This window comes from Periophthalmus magnuspinnatus, chromosome 9 (genome assembly GCF_009829125.3).
Source record: "Periophthalmus magnuspinnatus isolate fPerMag1 chromosome 9, fPerMag1.2.pri, whole genome shotgun sequence".
In the NCBI taxonomy this organism is placed as follows: Eukaryota; Metazoa; Chordata; class Actinopteri; order Gobiiformes; family Gobiidae; genus Periophthalmus; species Periophthalmus magnuspinnatus.
Window position 1 is genome coordinate 24,044,849 of NC_047134.1, and position 21,292 is coordinate 24,066,140.

Here is a 21,292-nt window from a genome sequence, read left to right on the forward strand (position 1 = left end):
GCTCCAGACCATACACGAGTCAGGTTTGTGGAGAGGCAAGCCTGGTTACAGTAAGGATGTTTTCAGTGCAATAAAAATATCCATTATGAAAAAACAAGCTTTTATTTTCGTAAATTTTTTTGGGGAAAAAGTTACATACTGTGGCTTTAAATAAACAGTCAATATTTGCAGGTATTACTACAGTTCAGAATGTGAGTTCATGTTTATTGAGCAGCGGCAGATACAGCTAAACGCTCCCTTTTCTCCTGCTCCGCTTTCTCTCTCATCTCCCTCTCTCTCTGGATGAGCTGGGCCCTTTCTGCCTCCCAGCCCTGCACCTGCTCCTGGTACCGCTCCAGGTCGGGTCCCTCGGCCGCAGACAGCTCCTTTTGGGCTAAAGCGCTCACCAGAGTCTGGAAAGAGGAAGCTTCAACTTTACCCGATGACTCCAAGTGGCTCCTCAGCTCCTGTAGACACAAAATAAGATACAATATAAGACATAAAGAGTTTTAGCACTTCAGGCCTCACTCTCCACAGTGTCACCTTTTCAACCAATTACAAATGAGGTTTTTATACTAGCACGGACTAAAAAATACCTGACTAGGATTACCCAATACCTGTCAGTCCTGCGTCAGTCCTGCGTCAGTCCTGCGTCAGTCCTGCGTCAGTCCTGCGTCAGTCCTGCGTCAGTCCTGCGTCAGTCCTGCGTCAGTCCTGCGTCAGTCCTGCGTCAGTCCTGCGTCAGTCCTGCGTCAGTCCTGCGTCAGTCCTGCGTCAGTCCATGGGAGTGGATCTCTTCTTCACTGTGGTTCTCCTCGAGGTTTCTCTTTTTCCCCCCCAAGTTTTTTTTTTTAGTTTTTCTTTGCTGAGAAGGAGGGTCTACAGACAGGGGACGCTCTGGGACAGTTCTCCATTTGCTTGTTTTCTGTTGATTAGTCTACTTGCCTGTTATTAATCAATGTCTGTTTCTTGTCTTGTTGATTTTCTGACTTTCTGTTGGTTAATTCAGTGATCTTGTTGAGTCCTAAAAGGCGACTGCTGCTGTGATTTTGGGCTTTACAAAAATAAAGTGAATTGAACAGCCTTCATACTATGGATTTATAGTTCACAAACTTGTGGTTTATTTGAATTGTGAAATACCCTTGGAGTTGTTAGAATATAACAGTATTATAAATTTATTAGATGGAAGACAATTGTGCTAATGTAAGTCAACTTTATGAACCATGTTTAATAAGGTGAAAAAGGCTGCACATGTCTCAGATCAGCAGCAGTGCAGTGTGGTTGTGAAAATGGGTTTCTGTACTCATTTCTACAGCTGAGTACTAATAATAATCAGTTAATCAAAAACAAGATCATTAATATAAAAAAAATAAAATAAACCTATATGTTTTCCTTGATGAACAAGTTCACAACCGTAGTCCAGTCATTTGAAGTCAATTAGTAGCTACACAAACCTGGAACCTGGCGACATACAGAGGTAACTTTGCACGTTCGGCTTCATCATCTTCATCGACTGCATCCTGTTTATTCTTCTCTTCTTCATCAGTGTCTTCTCCAGAGGACTCGGACTCCGAGGACAGGTCAGCGAGCACATCACCCATCAGATCCAACTAAAGACGGTCATAGAAAATATACTTGTATATAATTCTGTACGCATTGTCTTATGAGTTTATTACTGGCATATATGAGTTAATGATACGCCTAAGCCATGAGCCGTCTCAACCATCAGCATCCTCCCAAGGATCTGTAAATGCCAATTAAAAACCTCAAGCTAAACACTTATTCCTGAGTTTGACAACAATAATTTTCACTTCTAGTTTTTTTCAAAAACACTGAATAATTATTGCATTTATATTGATATGCAATATTGGTTTAACACGATTTTTGTCATTTAAAAAATAAATGCACTCCAAAATTATTTTCTTAAACATAATCACCAGTCAACACACTACTGAGTCAGGGAATAAAGCAGGGAAAATGTGAACTAATCATGGAACAAACATGGACTAAACCAGGTCTAAACATGGGGAATCAGCTTTTCATTTTTCTGCAGCTAAAACCTGGAACAGTCTTCCTGAAGATGTGAAACAGGCCTCTACTTTGACATTGTTTAAATCCAGGCTCCAAATGGATCTGTTTAGCTGTGCATACGACTGAAAGGTTTTTATTCTGCACTCTTCTCTTTTAATGTTAATTTTCAGATGATTATTTATGTTCTGATTTGGTTGTATTGTGATTTTAATATCTTTCTTATTCTGTAAAGCACTTTGAATTACTTTGTGTACTAACTGTACTATACACATACACTTTCCATGCCTTGCTGCAGGTAAAGCACCAGGACAGGACAGGTACAGTATTGAATTCTATAAGACCTTTCATGATATTTTGTCTCCCATTCTAACCAAACTATACAAAGATATTATTATCACTCAAACTCCGCCACTCAGTCTGCTCAACAAAGATTATAAAATGAGACAGGGTGTCGGCATGTGCTGGAGATTTGAGGCACTGAAGGATCGAGGTGTTGCTCTGATATGGCGGCCAACCTATATACCGGCCCTAGTGTGAATGTGTGTGCCTTTGTGTCCTTGTTGTATGTGATGTTGTGTCTAGGAAAAAAACAAAAAAAACAACCCAAAAACCAATTCAGCACTAAAACATTTTAATAATATCTTTTCTTCCTCTTAAGTCTGTATTCTGCTCCAAACCACACTCATTCACAGAGCTTGACCAAATTTCGATTCACCATCCTGCCCTGTTTAAACCTTTTTGAATGAGTTTTTGTTTGAATAAATATTCCACTTCATGCAGGAGTAAAGAAGGCCATCTGTCCATTGACAAAAGAGGCTGAAGATGTGATGTGACAGGGCATCTGTTTAAACCACAGACAGGTGAGATTAACTGTGACTCCAGGCTACACAGTCGTGCAGCTTCTTCAGTGTAATACTTCCTGCCTGGTCCACACTATATTGGCTCCACTGATGTTATTGCGGTGCCCTATCTGACAAAAGCACTTTTGCCCCTTGTTCCGTTGATTCTCTTGGACATCCTTCTGCCTATAGGCTCTTTAAAATCTCATTACATTTAGACAAAGCTCAATTATGAAACAGGACAATGCCAAAATGTATAAGATTACACCCCTGGGCGGGCATACATGTAAAAATACCACTAATATGGCAACAAGCGTGTTCTATGTAAGGAGACAGGTCCATTATGAAATTTAGTGACGCAAGTGCCCTGTTAAGATCAATGTGTTCTTGTGTCACGGGGTGGGACTGGGTACAGTGAGGGAAAGGTTTGCTCAAAAGTTCTTGTGCAGAAGACTTTGTTGCTTTATTAATATTTCTAAATTATGAAACGTAAAAGTAGTCAAAACTCATAACCGAAAACGACTATAAGTATGGTTATGTGCAGTGGAAATTAGTTTAAGAGGGACGATGTATGTATCCAGTAAAAGGCGCAATACAGAACTTTTCTTGTCTCCATGGATATGTTATTGCTTTGCCTGGAACTTAATTAATTAATCATGGGGTTTTTTATTGCTTAAAAATACCTTGAAATCATAGACTGTACAAAGAAGTGGACTAAGGGAGTGTGACATCATCCATAGTGTTCGGCTCCAGTCAAATAATGCTCATTGAGGCTAACGGTTATAGGGTGAATTTATCTGTTATTAATGTTCATATCTTGATTTAGGGACAACATTTTTTCAATAGAGTGAATTGGAGCCAAAGTTGAAGGAGCTGGAAGTGCACCCATGTTAGCTATGTCAATTTATAAATATATATATAGTCCATGCTTAAAACCATATGGACTCTACACAGATAAGACCTGTAATTTTCCCTCTTAGTTCCATTAGTTTAAAGCCTTACTGTGTGTGAACCATAGGCAAAGCAATAACATCTCCATGGAGACAAGCAGGTGGCAGACTGTCCACCAGAAAAGCTACATAGTAATGTACAAACCTATCAACACTTTAAGACAGATACTGGTTCACCAAAAAGACAAAAACCTCAAGCCACTGTGGCCAATGTGGTCTACTCCATTCAATGTAGTGAAGACTGCAGTGAGCATTACATTGGAGAAACTAAACAGCCATTTCATAAGAGGATGTACCAACACTGTCGCAAGAGCAGCTCAGGACCACAATCATCTGTGAATCTCATCACTAACAGACACTAACCATTCCTTTGAAGATAGTGAAGTAATGGCCTTAATCACTGAAAATTGGGTTGAGAGGGGAGTTAAAGAGGAAAGATAATCCATCTTTGAACAGGAATGAGGGCCTTGACAGCATTTATCTCCTATTTATAACTTATTGAGGGCTAGCCAGGATGCTAATAGGTATGAGAGGGGTCGGAACAATTATGCAGGATATGACTCAGGCACAGTTCACACTTGGCTAGGTCTACTAAACTACAATATTAAACAAATAGGTGTGTTAGTTTCAGTGTAGTTAGCTCCTCCATTCAGATAGATATAAGGCAGTGTCCAGAACTGACCAGAACTGAAGAAGGGGCTTGGATGAGCAGCAAAACTTCACCCTACAACTTCTATCCAGTTACAGAATAGATTTTTTTCTTTTACTATGGATCATACCTGGACATCTGAGGAATTACAATGACAATCATTTTTTTCTCCTTTACTATAAATATTGTACTTTTACTGACTCCACCTAAACACATGCAGTCAATCCATTTCTGCCTTTCTGGTGATTCAGGTAATGGTAAATGTGTTTGTATGGTAAATATGTTTATATAACAACAAAACCATTAGCAGAACCATAATCTTGTTTATTTGATGAATGAGTGGTTCTTACTGCGTCTTTAGTCAGAGCGGCATCTCCAGTCCCTGCAGACACCTCCTCCATCACAGCCAGAGCTCTATCCAAGTACCCATGAGCCCAGTGCAGAGGCATGGCTTTAAATACAGCATGGATCCCATTCTGCATCTCCACTTTACCTGCACACAAAGGTTTTATTACTATGGTGACAGTAAGTCAGTGGGTAGAGTGTTTGATTTGAACCGCCAACCTTCGTATCAGTCATAGACTGTGTGTATATTATATATATATGGACATAGCTAACCTGCTAGCCACCACGTTGGAAATAAGAAGGCATAGGCGCGCTTCTGACTCCAATTCGCTTTACACTGAAAAATTTTCACCCCTCTATCTGTAACTGCTGCTGTCAGGCTCGTCATTTTGGTCTTAAAATGTTGGTATTGACCTGCTCTACATGATCCTGGTAATTTTTTTTATTTTTCTATTGTGTCTAACTTAAGATATGAACATTAATGACAGATGAATCAGGTGCCTGTTTTCCCCCCAGGTCGCTCCCACTAACATTAGTAACAAGTCTGATAGTGTTGTTAAGCGCTCGCTCCTTGCTAAAGCAGTGGTGTGGGTGGGAAAGGGCATTACCTCCATCAGCCTCACTCTGGATTGGCTCTTTGGTTGCTATGATACTTGTGGACAGAATTCCAAATATAGGGGTGAATTTGGAGCCGAGTTCCAGAGCTGTTAGCCTCCATGAGCTTCACCATACAAAACATAATTATAATATTTTGTTTTAAGCTGTTAACTGCTATGGCAACAGTGCTATTTCTTCCTCACTCTGAAACCCATTGATAGGCTGTTTGTTTTTAAGTTATTGTAATTTTGGATTAATAAAGTTAGCTAATTTCTAAAAGGACAGATTCACATTTGCACACACTAAATCATAATTAGGACTAAACCAGACCTAGACCAGGACTAAACCAGACCTAGACCAGGACTAAACCAGACCTAGACCAGGACTAAACCAGGACTAGACCAAGACTAAACCAGACCTAGACCAGGACTAAACCAGGACTAGACCAAGACTAAACCAGACCTAGACCAGGACTAGACCAGGACTAAACCAGACGTAGACCAGGACTAAACCAGACGTAGACCAGGACTAAACCAGGACTAAACCAGGACTAAACCAGGACTAAACCAGGACTAAACCAGGACTAAACCAGGACACACCCAGACCTTGACCAGACCCCGACCAGGACTCAACTAAACCGGAACTAGTCCTGGACCAAAACAAGTCTACATCAGGATTAAACTGGGCTCAAACTAGGACCAACCCAGGACTAGTGTGAAAGCATCCAAAGTAAGTAGTGACACCAACATGCAAAGAGCTGCAGTAATTACTCACCGAGAAGTGTATTTCCAATGACCTGCGCGCTCAGGCCTATGGTGCTCCTGTCAGTGAGGCCACAGATGAGTAAAGACGCTCCCAGGGCCCGCTCCCCAGACACCTGAAACAACATAAATATGGTTTATACAAAAGTTGCTAAGTTGCAGCTGACCAGTTACACAATTATTAAAGCTGACCTACTGTGTTTGTTATAATCTACGACACCCCGGGATCATTCTGATATAATTTGCACATTTTAAATCACAATATTGATCTAGAACAACTTAGTAAAGGAAACAAATCCGCTCACTTCCGTATTCCAATCGGAGTGCCACTGTAAACATCATCACAACAAAGAGCCGTGGAGCTGTCCGCCCCTCCTATGGATAGCATCACATCACATGAGCGAGCAGCAATTTTTTCTTCATTTGTACCAAAAAGACCACATAACGCCGCAGAATCCTACAATTATCACCAATTAAGAAAATAAAATTGAAGAATGAAGTAAGTACAGATCAGGCGTGTACCGATGGAGGTGAAAAAAGGGACTGATTGGCAAAATAGCATCTTGAAAATAAGCAATTAAAGATTACTCAAGCATTCACAAATCACTCCAAAATACAACTTTGGAAGGGTAAATGAGAAGGAAACAACTATAACATGGTTAAAAGCTCTGAAAGGTCAATTTTTCAGAATAGGTCTGATTTAAATCACATTCTATATCACTGCTCTTCAGCCATCACCATACTATCATCGTAGCAAAGGAAATAATGTTACAATGATATTTAAGACATTTACAGATAGTGAAGAGACTTTTTACATTCATAAGTGAGACATTTCAGTTTGTAGCCGTGCTAACAGTGCATTAAAGGACCATATTATTCTATTTTCTGATCCATGTTATGATTTTTCTTCATCGCAAACTTACCTGGAGTTGTGTTTTGTTTCATTCACACATGTTTAACACACAAACCCTGCATATTTAGGCTGAGCTCTTCTTTCACACAGAAAATACTTCCACCTTGTGATGTCATGTGATAATACAAATGCTCCACTGTGTTTTTAAACTCCATACACTGGAATTATTTTGCCAAACTCTAATGACCTAAAGGTAATAGGAGAAGAGCATTTTGAGCTTTAGAGATATAGACAAACTAATAATAAAGGGTTACTCAAACATGTGTGAATGAAACAAATCACAACTCCAGGTGTGTTTTTTGGAGGTAACATTATAACAGGTCTTAAAGCTCACAAGAATCAGTTTAGCATAATATAGGGCCTTTTAACAACTTGGAGCTGTGCGTTCTGCGGTTTTAATGCAATTGGTGGAAGAGTGGAGGAGTTCTGTGACTCCGCTCTAAGTTATTTAATGCTTAACTAAACTCCTAACCAGAGGAAGTAATACACTGGTGTAAGTATTTTAACCTGCAAAAGTAGCAGTTGTAATCTCATAAGGGAATGTGGTAGATGGCTGGTCTGTATGTTCTGATGAAGCAGCAGTACTTCAAACTCACAAATAGTAAGTTAACAAAACATAGTTATTTAATTTGAACAAAGCGTATTTTTCAGGTACATTACGTAATGGCTGAAGTACACAGACTTATCTCACCAAAATGCTGAAACTACCCGAATAAGGAGTACCAGGAGGTAAGATAAGACAATCTTATCACAGAACACTAGCTGATGTCAGCATATAAAAATGTTACCATTATAATTGTGGAAATGGACATAATTTTAAGAGTCTTCGCAATTTTAATACTAATATCTGTCAGTGATGCAGGCGAGTCTTTCGTATATTGGTATCACTTTTTACATAGAGACAAGTACCACCAAAAACAATAGTTGGCCATCCGAGTGCCACCAGATTTAAACCAGGTCTAAACAGGAATCTTCCAGGTCTAAACTAGGGCTGATCCAGGTCTAAAATAGAACCACGTGACTTCAGTAATTCTAAACAAGGACTTGATACTCATTTTAATACCACAATAACACAACACAGTACCACAAACATTTTTAAAATATAAAATATAAGAAGATCTAACTTTTTTTCAGTATAAATACTTGAAAATAAGTAAGTAAATACACAAGTCTCTGTACAAAACGGTAGCGGCTAGTTCCAATCAGAGGGACAGTCGGCGTAACCATTTCTGGTGTAATGTCTATGAGACTTTTGCTGGGTCACACTAAAATTAATAAATATTTAAAGATACAGAAGGGGACAGGGAGTTGCAGGTGGGTTAGAGGTCAGGGGTCAGAGGTTATTGGGTTAGAATCAGACAGTGGACAGGGAGCTGTGGGTGGATGTCACTGACAACATGTTAAACACTACACAACTATTACAACTGTTTTAAATTTGAAACTATTGTATTGCGACCTGAAGAATTCATCGATTAATATAATTATCTTGACAACCTTACTCCATACAGAAAGGCCCCATCTGCGTTATAATGTTTCCTCATCACAAACATATCTGGAGTTGCGTTTTGTTTAATTTGCACTTGTTTAAAAAACAAACCTTGCATATTTCAGTTCTTCTCTCAAACTGAAAACACACTGTTCCATCTTGTAATGTCATGCGGTAACATAGGAAGTGCTTCACTGTGTTTTTAAACTTCATACAGATTCACTAGAATCATTTGAGTAATTTCAGCCCTGGAATTTCCAATCTTTATTGAACTAAAGGTAAAAGGTAGCTGTAACTTGAAAACTACCACTACATGACGCCACAAGGTGGAACAGAGCATTTTGAGCTTTGGAGATGTAGATAATAATAATAATAATAATAATAATAATAATAATAATAATAATGAATAAAGTTGTTTTGTGAATGAAACAAAATACAACTCCAGGTATGTTTTTGAGGAGGTTCCAGCATTATAATATGGCTTAAAGCTCACAAGAATCCATTTCATGTAATATAGCCCCTTTAAATACTACAAAGTTGAAAATTTAATTTAGCCCATATATTTTCCCCTTGTAGATTTAGCCTTTGACATACATAAACATAAAGGAGCCTAGAACACACTATTTCACCTGTACCTGTGCCGTCATGGTTGAACAGTTGATTGCAATGAAAACACTATGTAACCTTTTTGAACATACTTTGACAGACTGAAAAGTGTTCCATGTTTTAACTTAAACACAAAATGCATTTTTGATTTTGCTCTCGATTTACCGGTCAATCTACGTTCCTACCCTCACCTATGGTCATGAGCTTTGGGTAATGACCGAAAGGACAAGATCGCGGATACAAGCGGCTGAAATGGGCTTCCTCCGCAGAGTGGCCGGGCGCACCCTTAGGGATAGGGTGAGGAGCTCGGTCACACGGGAGGAGCTCGGAGTAGAGCCGCTGCTCCTACACGTTGAGAGGAACCAGCTGAGGTGGCTCGGGCATCTGCTCAGGATGCCTCCTGGACGCCTCCCTAGGGAGGTGTTCTGGGCATGTCCCACCGGGAGGAGGCCCCGGGGAAGACCCAGGACACGCTGGAGGGACTATGTCTCTCGGCTGGCCTGGGAACGCCTTGGGGTCCCACCGGAGGAGCTGGAGGACGTGTCCGGGGTGAGGGAAGTCTGGGAGTCCCTGCTTAGACTGCTGCCCCCGCGACCCGGCCCCGGATAAGCGGAAGAAAATGGATGGATGGATGCATTTTTGAGTGAAAGCTTTCATTTATCATAAGTATTAAACCCCACATGTTTTCACCCGTTTTCATAGCACTTCTTATATAGAGACGAGTACCACCAAAAACTATATATCTGGCTATCTAAGTGCTACCAGATCTAAACCAAGACTAAACCAGGTCTAAACTAGGACTACCCTACTGAGCTCAGTTGGTTGAGTGACCACTCATCTGAAGGTTGGCGGTTCGAATCCTGGTCTTGACATGAACATCATTGGTTGAGTGGTCAGATCCACAGACCTACAGGTTGGCGGTGCACCCACAGATGAATACTGCCATTGTGTCCTTGGGCAAGACACTCCCACCTCAGCCCCAGTGTCTGTGTACACTGGTGTATGAATATGTGTGTAAATGGGTGAATGGTTCCTTGATGTAAAGAGCTTGGAGTGTCTAGAAGGTGGAAAAGCGCTATGTAAAAGTGTGACCATTTACCCCATTACTTATGTAGTTCTAAACGAGGACTCAATACCAAATACTCACTTTGATACCACAATGATAATAAAATGCAATACCACAATAATTTTCAAAATAGAAAATAAGTTAGACCTTCCCTGAATAATATTTCAACTATATTTCTTACTGTGCCTTTTTCAGTATAAATATTTGCTGAGTATCTAGTTTCAAAAATAGCTATACAAAAATATGACATTTTGGCAGAGTCATGCTAAAATCCCTAAATCCTGACAGATAAGACAGTGGACAGGGAGCTGCAGGTGGGTTGGGGTCAGGGGTCAGAGGTTAGGGGGTTAGGGTCAGGCAGGTGACAGGGAGCTGCATGTGGATGTCACTGAGAACATGTTAAATACTTTACAAATGTGAGGAACCTTCACCAGAGGACACTTCTGCTTTAAGAAAGGTGCGTCTTTGTGTGCCGAGGCTAATACATATTTAAGTAACACCACTGACTGAAATAATCTTCACCTAAAAAACAGTTGTGTTGTCTTTACAACAAATTTTATTTTATTGTTGTCATCTTACATTTAAAGTTTTAATAGAAGTTAGCATCAGCATTAGCCCCGACACATAAAGATGCACCTTTCTAGTGTCCTTCGGTGAAATTTTCCTCACATTTGTAGTGTTTAACATGTTGTCAGTGACATCCATTGGCAGCTCCCCTGTCCTCTGTCTAACCCTAACCTCTCATCATTTCTATTAATGAATAAACTCAAAAACTCACTGTATTACAATAGAAACCTGCATTTTAAGAATATTTTAAGAATATTCATTATTGCTGAATATTCATTTTTGCTGTATTAAATATTATTGGTCTACAGAATATTGTGATGTCTTCTGAACCCCATCTATAGACATTCCATTACACTGGAAATGGTTGAAATATTCTGTGAATTGGAACTAGCCACTACCATTGTGCACAGAGTCAAGTATCTGGGTAAAGGTTTGTTTTTTTTTGGCAAGCCAAGGAAGCCAAGAGTACCACAGTAACAAAATGGACTCTACTGAATAAACACTGTGGTCTCTTTATTCTTTTTTATTGTAAAACCAGCACTTGAAATGAGAATTTCAGACCAAATCGTTATCAAATCAACTTATAATTTGAACACAAACAACAAAATCCCCCATCTTATTCTGCGAGCGAACAAGCAAATGACAATGGGCCTGTCATGATAAAAAAATAAATACATTTTGAAGCAGAATATATCACTATAGAGATGTACTGTACTGCGATAAATGAAGTGAATCCTGTAAAACATATATAGTAATGCTTCTCAGAAATTTTTTTTTTTTTAAAATCCCCAAATTGTTGAGCTCTAAGAGGAACCAGTTATGTACATTTACATACATACTTCCTCCTTTAAATGCTTTAATTAAACAAACACTAGACTTCTGGAAAGGTAAAGATAAACTCTAAGCATTTCTTATGAAGTAAAAATCCAGATTTTTAGGTTTTACTGGGCAAATCCTTACAGAAAAGTTGAGCTCACTGCAATTTGTCACTTCATTTACAGACAGAGATTTAGCACCAAATTCTGGGGTCTAGGTAAAAATCTTCTTCAGCGGCCCGCACCAGATATTGTAAATGCATATTACAGACTTTGTGAGGGGCCCCTCCTTGCACTGGGCCCTGGGTAAACGGTACCTTTTAACCCCCCAGTCTGAAGTCCCTGTTTAAAATATATTACACATTTCATCATAAATTTTACTTTTGGTGAAGCTCAAATACAATTTTGAGGTTAGAAAATTGCATTTTTCCATCCGTCTTAACAGAACCAAATTAACCAATATGTGTGCCTTGGAAATACTAATTGTTGTTTATTTTTGTTATAATGTCATAAAACTATTAGCATTTACATCTGCTCATCAGTTAATCATATGGTGGTGGTGAACACATTTTTATATAGTGCTTTTCCACCTTCAAGACACTCAAAGCACTTTACATCACAGTACACTGGGGGCAAGGTGGTTTAAGTCTTGCCCAAGTACACAACAACAGCATTCATCTGTGGAAGCTGGAATCGCACTGCCAATCTGTAGGTTTGTGGATCTGCCCGCTCAACCAATGATGTTTTTATGTTTTTATGATTTGAACCACCAACCTTCGGATCAGATGATGAACACTTTACCAACTGAGCCACTGTCGCCCATTTAAAAATATGTGATATCTGCTCTGTTTTTCCTCCATTGCAGAAGTCCAGAGTCATGTCATTTTACAGACATGGGATTTTAAGGCATCTATGTGTTTGGTGCAGTTTTTACCGCAAGTGTTGGTTTGGTTGCCAGGTAATGTCCCAAAGCGTAAAAAGACAGTATCTGTGTAGAGCGAAGATCGAAGGCCTCTTGAAGCATCACTTCTTCTACCACAGCACACGCACCTGCACAAACATGCCATTACATATCATTTAGCTAAAGGGCTCATATTACACTGTTTTTTGATCTATGTTAAAATGTTATTTCCTAATCACAAACTTACCTGGATTTGTGTTTTGTTTCAATCATACATGTTTAACACACAAACCCTGCATATTTAGGCTGAGTTCTTGTCTCAAATTGAAAACACTCCACCTTGTTCCACCTTGTGATATCATGCAGTAATACAGGAAGTGCTCCACTGTGCTTTTAAACTGATGATTTCAGCCCTGGAATTGCCAATCTCTACTGAATTAAAGGCAAAAGGTAGCCGATAACTTGAAAAATACAGCTTCATGACGTCACAAGGTTGAACAGAGCAATTTGCGCTTTGGAGATGTACAAAGACTAGTAATAAAGGGTTACTCAAATGTGTGTGAATGAAACAAAACACAACTTCAGGCATGTTTTTGAGGAAGTAGCAGCAGTAGTAGAGTAGTAGTTAGAGCATGGCTTCAAGCTCACAAGTATGTTTTGTGTAATATAGGACCTTTAAGCTACTTGCTAAATAAATATACAAATTGGAGTAACACAGTCATTTGCATATTACAGGGAAAAATAATGTATATATAACTACATGTTGAAAATACATTATATATACTAGCCATTGTGATATGAGCCCTCCCAAACATCCAGGTGTTTCATAACCTCTGTACTGAGCAAACAAGAGAGGAAATGTTTGAAACTTGATCTAAAAGCCTGAACAAAACACTTTGTACCAGTGAATATTTCCAAATCCAGAAGAATGCATTCACAACGTATAGAGATTGTTTCTGCTTCCACGTCAAAGCCGTTACATTACAATAGACTTACTTTTATAGTCTTTGTCTTTAATGTAGGAGTCGATTAGCAGATTGAATGTGAAGCCATCTGGGAAAATGCCATACTGGACCTACAGAAATAAACACTTAGCTTAAGACCGACGAAACATGTGTCTGCAACATTCCAGACATTACAGGACAAACAGTGGCGATATGGATGGACAATAGTGATGCAAGCAATCTGTATCAGTCTGCTATTAAAAAAAAAAAAAAAAGCAGAGATATTTTGTTCTCCGTGTGTCATTCCCCATTTGTCCTTATGTGCCTTTTTTAACTTAAAGCAGACCTCTTGCTTATGTGTGCTCCATAGTTATAATCTATGACACTCATGCATCATTATGTTATAATTTGCACATTTTAAATCACAATATTAATCTAAAACAACTTAATAAAAGAAACAAGTCAGCTGACTTCTGTATTAGAAAACTGTGGTGCCCAAAGGCAGGCGACGTCGCTGTAAATGCCATCACAACAAAGCGCTGCTTGCTGTTGGCCTCTCCTATGGATAGCTGCACATCACACTAGCGAGTAGCAAGATTCTTTTTTTTTCATTTGAATCGAAATGACTATGTGACACTGCTGAATCCTACAAGTTTCACCAATTAAGAAAAAAGTGCTTAGGCCACAGTGGGCGTGTACTGGTGGAGATGAAAACTCTGTACAGAAAAGGTCCATACAAAACACGATTCAATCCTAGAACTATGTGTGCCACTTCTCCACCTATAAAAATCTACTGAGTGCAAATTATGCAAACTAGAGTATATTGTCTACAGTAAGACCAAAGCCAAAATGGAAATAAAAGACAAAAAGAAATGAGTATATGGGGATCTTACTTTGCCTTTAATCTCCTAATTCTCCTCTTCAGTATTCTGGAATAGACTTTACCGGGAAGGATGAGGAGTGCGACTGCCCTATAATTGGACTACACCCTCCGGTGCCCCTTCTTATATAGAGGGACCACCACCTCGGTCTGCCAGTCCAGACCGTCTCCGACCGCCACGCAATGTTGCAGAGACGTGTCAGCAAAGACAGCCCCACAACATCCAGAGTCTTGAGGTACTCAGGTCGAATCTCGTCCACCCCCGGGGCCTTGCCACTGAGGAGCTTGCTAACCACCTCTGTGACTTCAGCCAGGGTGATGGACGAGTCCGCCTCTGGGTCCCCAGTCTCTGCTTCCTCCTCAGAAGCCGTAACGATGGGATTGAGGTGATCCTCAAAGTATTCCTTCCACTGTCCAACCGTCTACCTTACCTCTTTTTTAAATTACACTATAATATCCTTAAATCAAGACATGAACATTATTAACAGACATTTCAGGCACCTTCTTTCTAATCAGCCACTCCCTGCTAAACCAGCGGTGCAGGCGGGAAGGGGCTTTACCTTCAACAGCCTCTCTCAGGATTAGCTCTTTGGTTTCTATGATCCTCGGAGTCAGAATTCCAAATATGGAATATGGCTCCAAATTCTTTGTATAACTGCTAGCCTCAATGACCTTCATTTGACTGGTACCGAATGCTGTGAGTGAAGGATTTAAGTTTTGTGCTTGTATTTGACCATGTGTGTGACTCCTCAGAGCACTGGTACAGCTGGATCTTACTGATTAAGTGGACCGTGGCACTGGTGCTGATGATGTTTTGTTAGCTCCTATATTTACATGTGTGCAAAGAAGGAGCTCGAAAGGTGCTGGAGTTATGGTCGTGGTGCTTTTGTGACCCTATTTAATAGTCTAATACGTTATATAAACAATATGTATATAATATGTATATAAACAAATGTTTAATAATCAAGAAAAAATCATCTCCCCTACTGCTTCTGACCACTGTGATCATTATTATTACTCATTCACTCCACTCTCTGCTGAGGTAAGCTACTTCTATAAAAAATAATTTGACCATCAAAACAATAGAAATATAGTACCAGTAATGTTGATTTATAAGAAAACATAACATATATAACTCAATTTGCTAGCTATCTCTAGCTCACTGTGTGTGTGTCCTCTGGTGAGGTAATCTCCTCATTTATTTAGTGTCTGACATATTGTCAGTGACATCCACCTGCAGCTCCCTGTCTCCACTGTGTTATCTCTAAGTACCACACCAGAGGGCTCCCTGGTCCAGCAGTTAATGGAACAGCTGAGACTTTCAGAGGAGAAGTACAGGAGTCTGCAGGAAGAGATGCAGGAGAGGGAGCAGAGAGTTACTCTGCAGACCACTCTGCAGGAGGTGCTAGACAGCTCCAGAGCCATCCAGAAAAAGATGGACCTCAAAACGCAAGACTCCAAACTTCTCACTCAAGCTTTGAGTGAGAAACAAGAACAACTGGAGATGACAAAGCTCTAAAACCAGAGTCTAGAGCAGGACAGGACTCAAATGAACACCCTCATTGCTCTCCAATTTACAGAGATCCAAAGCCTAAAGGATCACATGGAGAGCGAGAGGGAGCAGTTCAAAATGGTGAAGGACGCTCTGAAGATCAGTTATGGACAGCTTAAAGTGCCCACTGCCAGGCTAGAAGACAAAGTAGCCACTGGTAAGAAGAACCTAAAGGAGCAGAAGCAGGTCATCACAAAGGCTTTGGTCAAGTAGGAGCAGAAGATGTTAGCTCTAAAAACTGAGCTGAAAAATGAGAGAGAGAAGCCAGAGTCTTCAAGAGGAGGTGGACCAGCTTTGAGAGGAATGCAACTTCTGAGGAGATCTGCAGAGGAGGAGAAGGTTCACTCTGAAATGAACATGGAGGAGATGAGAAAGGAGATCATCGCTCTTCAAAATGAGTTGAAGGATACGAGATAGTTGGACTGCAGTTCCTGATGTATCTCTGAGAGGTCAGAGGATGCAAGGGTGACCGCTGAGAAGAACATGGACGGCCTTAAGAAAGAAATTAAATTTCTTCAAAATGCGATCGGGAAGAAGAAACAGACAAGCAAAGACGGAGAAGGAGAAGCAAACTCTGATGCAGTCTGCAGAGGAGACAAAGCTCACACTTGAGAACAACATGGAAGAACTTAAGAAACACATCCAAGTTCTTCAAAATGAGCTCACAGAGGAACGAGTTAGGTGCAAAAACCTGGTGGAAGATGTCCCAAATGGTCAGACTGAGGGTAGACAGCTCTACACCAGGCGCACCAGGATCATCCTCAACAATTAAACCTGATGTTCCTAACTCCAGCTTAGGAACACATTTTAACTGCATTGAAAAAAATTAAAAAAATAAATAGAAAATTCAATTATGTTTCAGGTGGTGCTTTATACTTCATAATGTCCAATGTTGGTGTTATGGTTTAAGGAAAAGAGGGGGTATTTTACTTCTAAGGGGCTTTAACTGTTAACACATAATATATTTAAATCATCATGTTAATAGTTCGTTCACTTTTAGGGCACATTTTTGTACCATTTTTATTGATTACACAAATATGATCTAATTACTTATCACCATTGTGCGTAGAAAAAACCTCTTGAGGTATTAATAGTTGTTAATATTGCACCACACCTACACACATAATGTCTGGCCCTGGCATGTGTTTCTGGTTGCAGCAGATAAGTTTGAGAAACATCTGGGACATTGCACTTGGTCTGTAATCATTCAAAATGAAGGAAAGCTTTGATCAGGGTCCGTGATAACTCAGTTTACATGAATGCTGTGTCCTTCATTCCAAACAACATAAGGAGGATGCTTGTTCTGATGAAAGTAAATAAACATGTACCTTGTTTTGTAATGTGTGCAATGCCTTCTCCCTTTGGCCATATTTCAAACACTGCCGTACCCAACTGTGAATGGTCCAGTCTCTCAAGTACCAACAGTTTGGACTGTGACGGAATCTAAAAATATTATGAAAGATAAGAAAACAAATTAAAGTAATCCTTCAGTTTTACTAGTGTGGAGGTCTGCCATGTTCTTGTGTCCATGGAGATGTTATTGTTTGGCCTGGGATGGAATGGGATTAAAATGATGGAGACGCTATCAGTCAAAAGTTTGGACACACCATCTAATAAAAAAAAGAAAAATCTTTATTTTTACTACTTTCTATATTTTAGATACTGTACACACAGAAGACATCAAGTATGGCATATGGAATTACGTATTAGGGCTGGACAACAAATCCAGAAAATAAAATACAGATTTTTTTTTGCACACACGATTTTAATGGAAGTCAGAACAGTGACTACCCTTTCAAACAGAGGGAGCTCTTTACAGTTTTATTCTTAACATATGCCATTATTTAAGAAATTGTAAACTCCCTTAAATTACATTTGTAAAGATATCCAACTGTAATCACACAAAAACCCTGCATTGTAATTATAGTCAGGAGTAAACTTGTTTCATAATAATTCTTGATTTCATGATTTTGCAATTTTTCAAAATCTCAATTATTAAAAACACTAATATAATTAATTTTATTAATTCCTATAATGTACCAAAGAAAAACAGTTAAATAACAATACTAAGTATATATTTTTAAATATTTTATATTAAGATCCTCAAAGTAGCCACCCTTTGCTTTGTCAAAAAATATTTTGTAGAGTTATTTAACTTTTCCTCCTTTACTACATAATTCCATATATCTTACTTCATATATTTGATGTTTTCTTTACAAAATGTAGAAAGTTGTAAAAAAAAAATTAAAAAAAATACACACACACTCATATATATATATATATATATATATATATATATATATATATATATATATATATATAAATAATTAAAAAAAAAAACATTGAATGAAAGGGTGTGTCCAAACTTTTGACTGGTAGTGTAGACAATCAGAGACAATCAGGTGATGCCATCAGCTCATGTTAGAGGCCAGATCTGCGGTGAGGCGAGCCCATTGACAGTAACTGACATTATATATTTGCCATGGAAAAAAGTATAATTATATATATATATATATATATATATATATATAAATAAAAGCAATAATATCTCTATGGAAAGAAGTCGGTGGCATGCAATCCTCCAGAGAAGTTATATAGTGCACCTTTAAGTCGGTCCTGAGGTGACAGATTTTGATGCACAACATGATAAATAGTTATATTATTATCACCCAATAGACCATCATGTGAATGTACGTGCACAAATAAACAGGAGTAAACAGGAACAATCCGGATTTTAGTCAGACAAAATGTGGCCTAGCATAGCAGACATTAGCTTTTCATTCTCAATAAGGCACACATGATACTACCTACCGCCTATAACCTGCTATGACAAAGGACCATCACACTGAAATACCCTCAAAATGCAAATACAGAAAGAGGAAAAACATACTTGTACAAATAGTATTCTGCTTGATCAACTTCCTCTGTAGAAGTGATGTTGTCCACAAACTAGAAAACAAATGGGAGAAATTGCTGTCACACATTAAAACACATATACCGACTAAAATAATGTCATAATGCAAACATGAACTGACCCGTGACACTGTCAAAGAACTGACGGGAAGATTCCGGTCATATGTTCTGTCCATGAGGTTGGCTAATAATGCTGAAAGGTCATAAAGTTATAAATATACAGTCTATATGTCAGGTTATAAAATAAATAACGTTTATTTTTGCTTCATCAACATAATGACATACTACAGGCATAAATACATCTTAGAAATATTTTAAAATTGCAAACAGCTAAATGGACATTTTGAGCATGAATAGTATTAATCACATAAATCTAGATGAAGTTGTAGCACCCCCCTGTGTTCAAAGAAGTGTGTACGTGTGCGCGTGCATGCAAGTGCTTTTACAACAGCGTCTACAGTGGTTAAACCTTCACTGAGTCACTTTTTGGTGAAGAGAGCTGGTCTCCCTAGAGTATTTATCCTATCACAATAATCACTATATCGACTTATCGTTCAGTATATGAAAGCTGGAAGAAAATATTTTGGCGCTCAGTGTTTTAATTTCTTTGTAAAAGTAGGAGATTTGGGGTATTTTTATGTAAGAAGGTCAGATCTGAGCTTTAGAGGGTTGAATAAATACCTTCTATGACTGATTATTTCATCCTGCTATTCATTTGTTGCATCTCAGGCCTTTTAATGATACAATTTATTGAAAAATGGTTAACTCAGTTTACTGTATCCTGCAAAAAGTTAGAGACAGGTGTGCAACTTGGATGCGTAGATTGTGCAAAATTTTTCTTTTGGTGCTCTTCAGTGCAGCAACCAGTCTCACATACAAAGTTGAAAAAAATGGAGGCACTCAGAAAGTACAAAATAATTAAAAGCCTTTATTATTGGCGTGATTTTAATTTAATCTCCCATGTAGTAATAAAAGCTTTTAATTATTTTGTACTTTTTGCATGCCTCAGTTTTTTTTTCAATTTGGGATTATCCTGCACGGTATCAGTGTTATTCATCGTGCTTGAAAGGCCTAATTCTGACAGTAAGTGGGGTCACCTCAACACAGATCTGACCAGTAACCTGACCTGGTGGCGTCACCTCCTTGTCCCGTAAATTTAATTCCATACTGCGGTATATTTTAGGTAAAGAAATCACATCTCCATGGAGACAAGCAAATGGCAGATGCTTCACCAGAAAAGTTACATTGTGCACCTTTAACACAATAATTAGCCTTTATCTGTTTAAGGGTGCTACTAAAACAATGAAGTTTAGGAGATTATTCACTGTGAGATTATAATTAGGTTGATAGAAACAATCTGACAAGTCTTGGTGCAACTCAACTGCAGTGATGTGTTGTGGCCATTAATGACGATAATCCAAAGTGTAAATATGTGAATGGATCTTACCCAAGTTCTGCGGATCCTTCTCCCTGGACTCCCACACCTTTGTGTCTGTGTACGCCGCAGACAGCAGGCATCGTCTCACTACACCCACACATCATGTCACACAGGTTACACACACGTTTGACATTGCTGAAACATTTATTTGCGTGACATCGGCATGACATCTATTTGGAGTTTGTTGAAATACCGTTAAAACATGCATTTTAATATACAAACATCGGATTAAAACACTAGTGGGTGATTGTTTTACAGAAAATACTCTCAGATAAAAATGTAGGCAAAGAGAACATAAACCTACCAGTGAAAGAAGGGGAAAAACATTTAAGTTTGACAGCTGCAGTCACACAACGCATCCACACGGAGGCCGCCATCTTGGAACGGTTCAAGTTTCCGGAAACAGCAGGGGTGTTCTTCACGGGCGAAACCATTTGTACAAGTCTTACATCTAAATTAATATTCGCAGTGTTCTGGTAAGTTTGAAAAATTATGTGGTGATATATACATATAATATATAAAACTAGAGTGTGATATATTTGAGCTACTTTTCAAGAAGTTTTTGCACTGCGTTATTCTGAAGTAGCGTTTTTGCGCCGACAGAGGACGCAATTTGTCTTCATTGGAGAGTGTAGGCGTAGACACTCATCCTTGCTGCCTCTGTGGTTTACAGAAAGAAAGTACAGTGCAGAAGTCTGCAATATGAATTCAGCTTTCCTTTAAAAATAACTGCTGGTTTGCTCTGTCTAGATTTTAACAAGATCAATACACCAATAGTTTAATCACATTTGCCATGACATTCAAAGTCAAGCAAATGGCCATATCTAAACTTACTTCCAGTTTGTTTGTTTAGGAATTTTATTTAAAAGTAAGCTTTTTTTTCTATAGCCTTGTTCTAGCAGTGCTCCAAGTGTTTTAGTCCATTACGTTTTCCTCAGCATTTGTTTTGAAAGTTTGTCTGGAAATAGGTGACAGGTTGAGCATGGGTGGGGCTCTGTTATCAAACAAAACATGGAAGAATTGAACATCCTCTGTGTCGCTGCTGTCCAGCAAAACAGGA

At 38.9% G+C, this 21,292-nt stretch overlaps 1 protein-coding gene across 1 annotated transcript; it reads right to left on the reverse strand.

Moving 5' to 3' along the window:
* Window positions 1-85: 85 nt before the first annotated feature.
* mrps27 (mitochondrial ribosomal protein S27) lies at window positions 86-20,623 on the reverse strand. Its single transcript, XM_033972785.2, has 11 exons — window positions 20,537-20,623; window positions 20,242-20,319; window positions 18,917-18,987; window positions 18,772-18,830; window positions 17,210-17,324; window positions 13,502-13,580; window positions 12,539-12,654; window positions 6,165-6,267; window positions 4,799-4,941; window positions 1,434-1,589; window positions 86-446 (listed from the first exon to the last, which is right to left on the reverse strand). Exons 1-11 carry the CDS (start codon window positions 20,607-20,609, stop codon window positions 204-206), a joined length of 1,236 nt encoding a protein of 411 aa, XP_033828676.2. The 5' UTR covers window positions 20,610-20,623; the 3' UTR covers window positions 86-203.
* Between the last annotated feature and the right edge of the window lie 669 nt (window positions 20,624-21,292).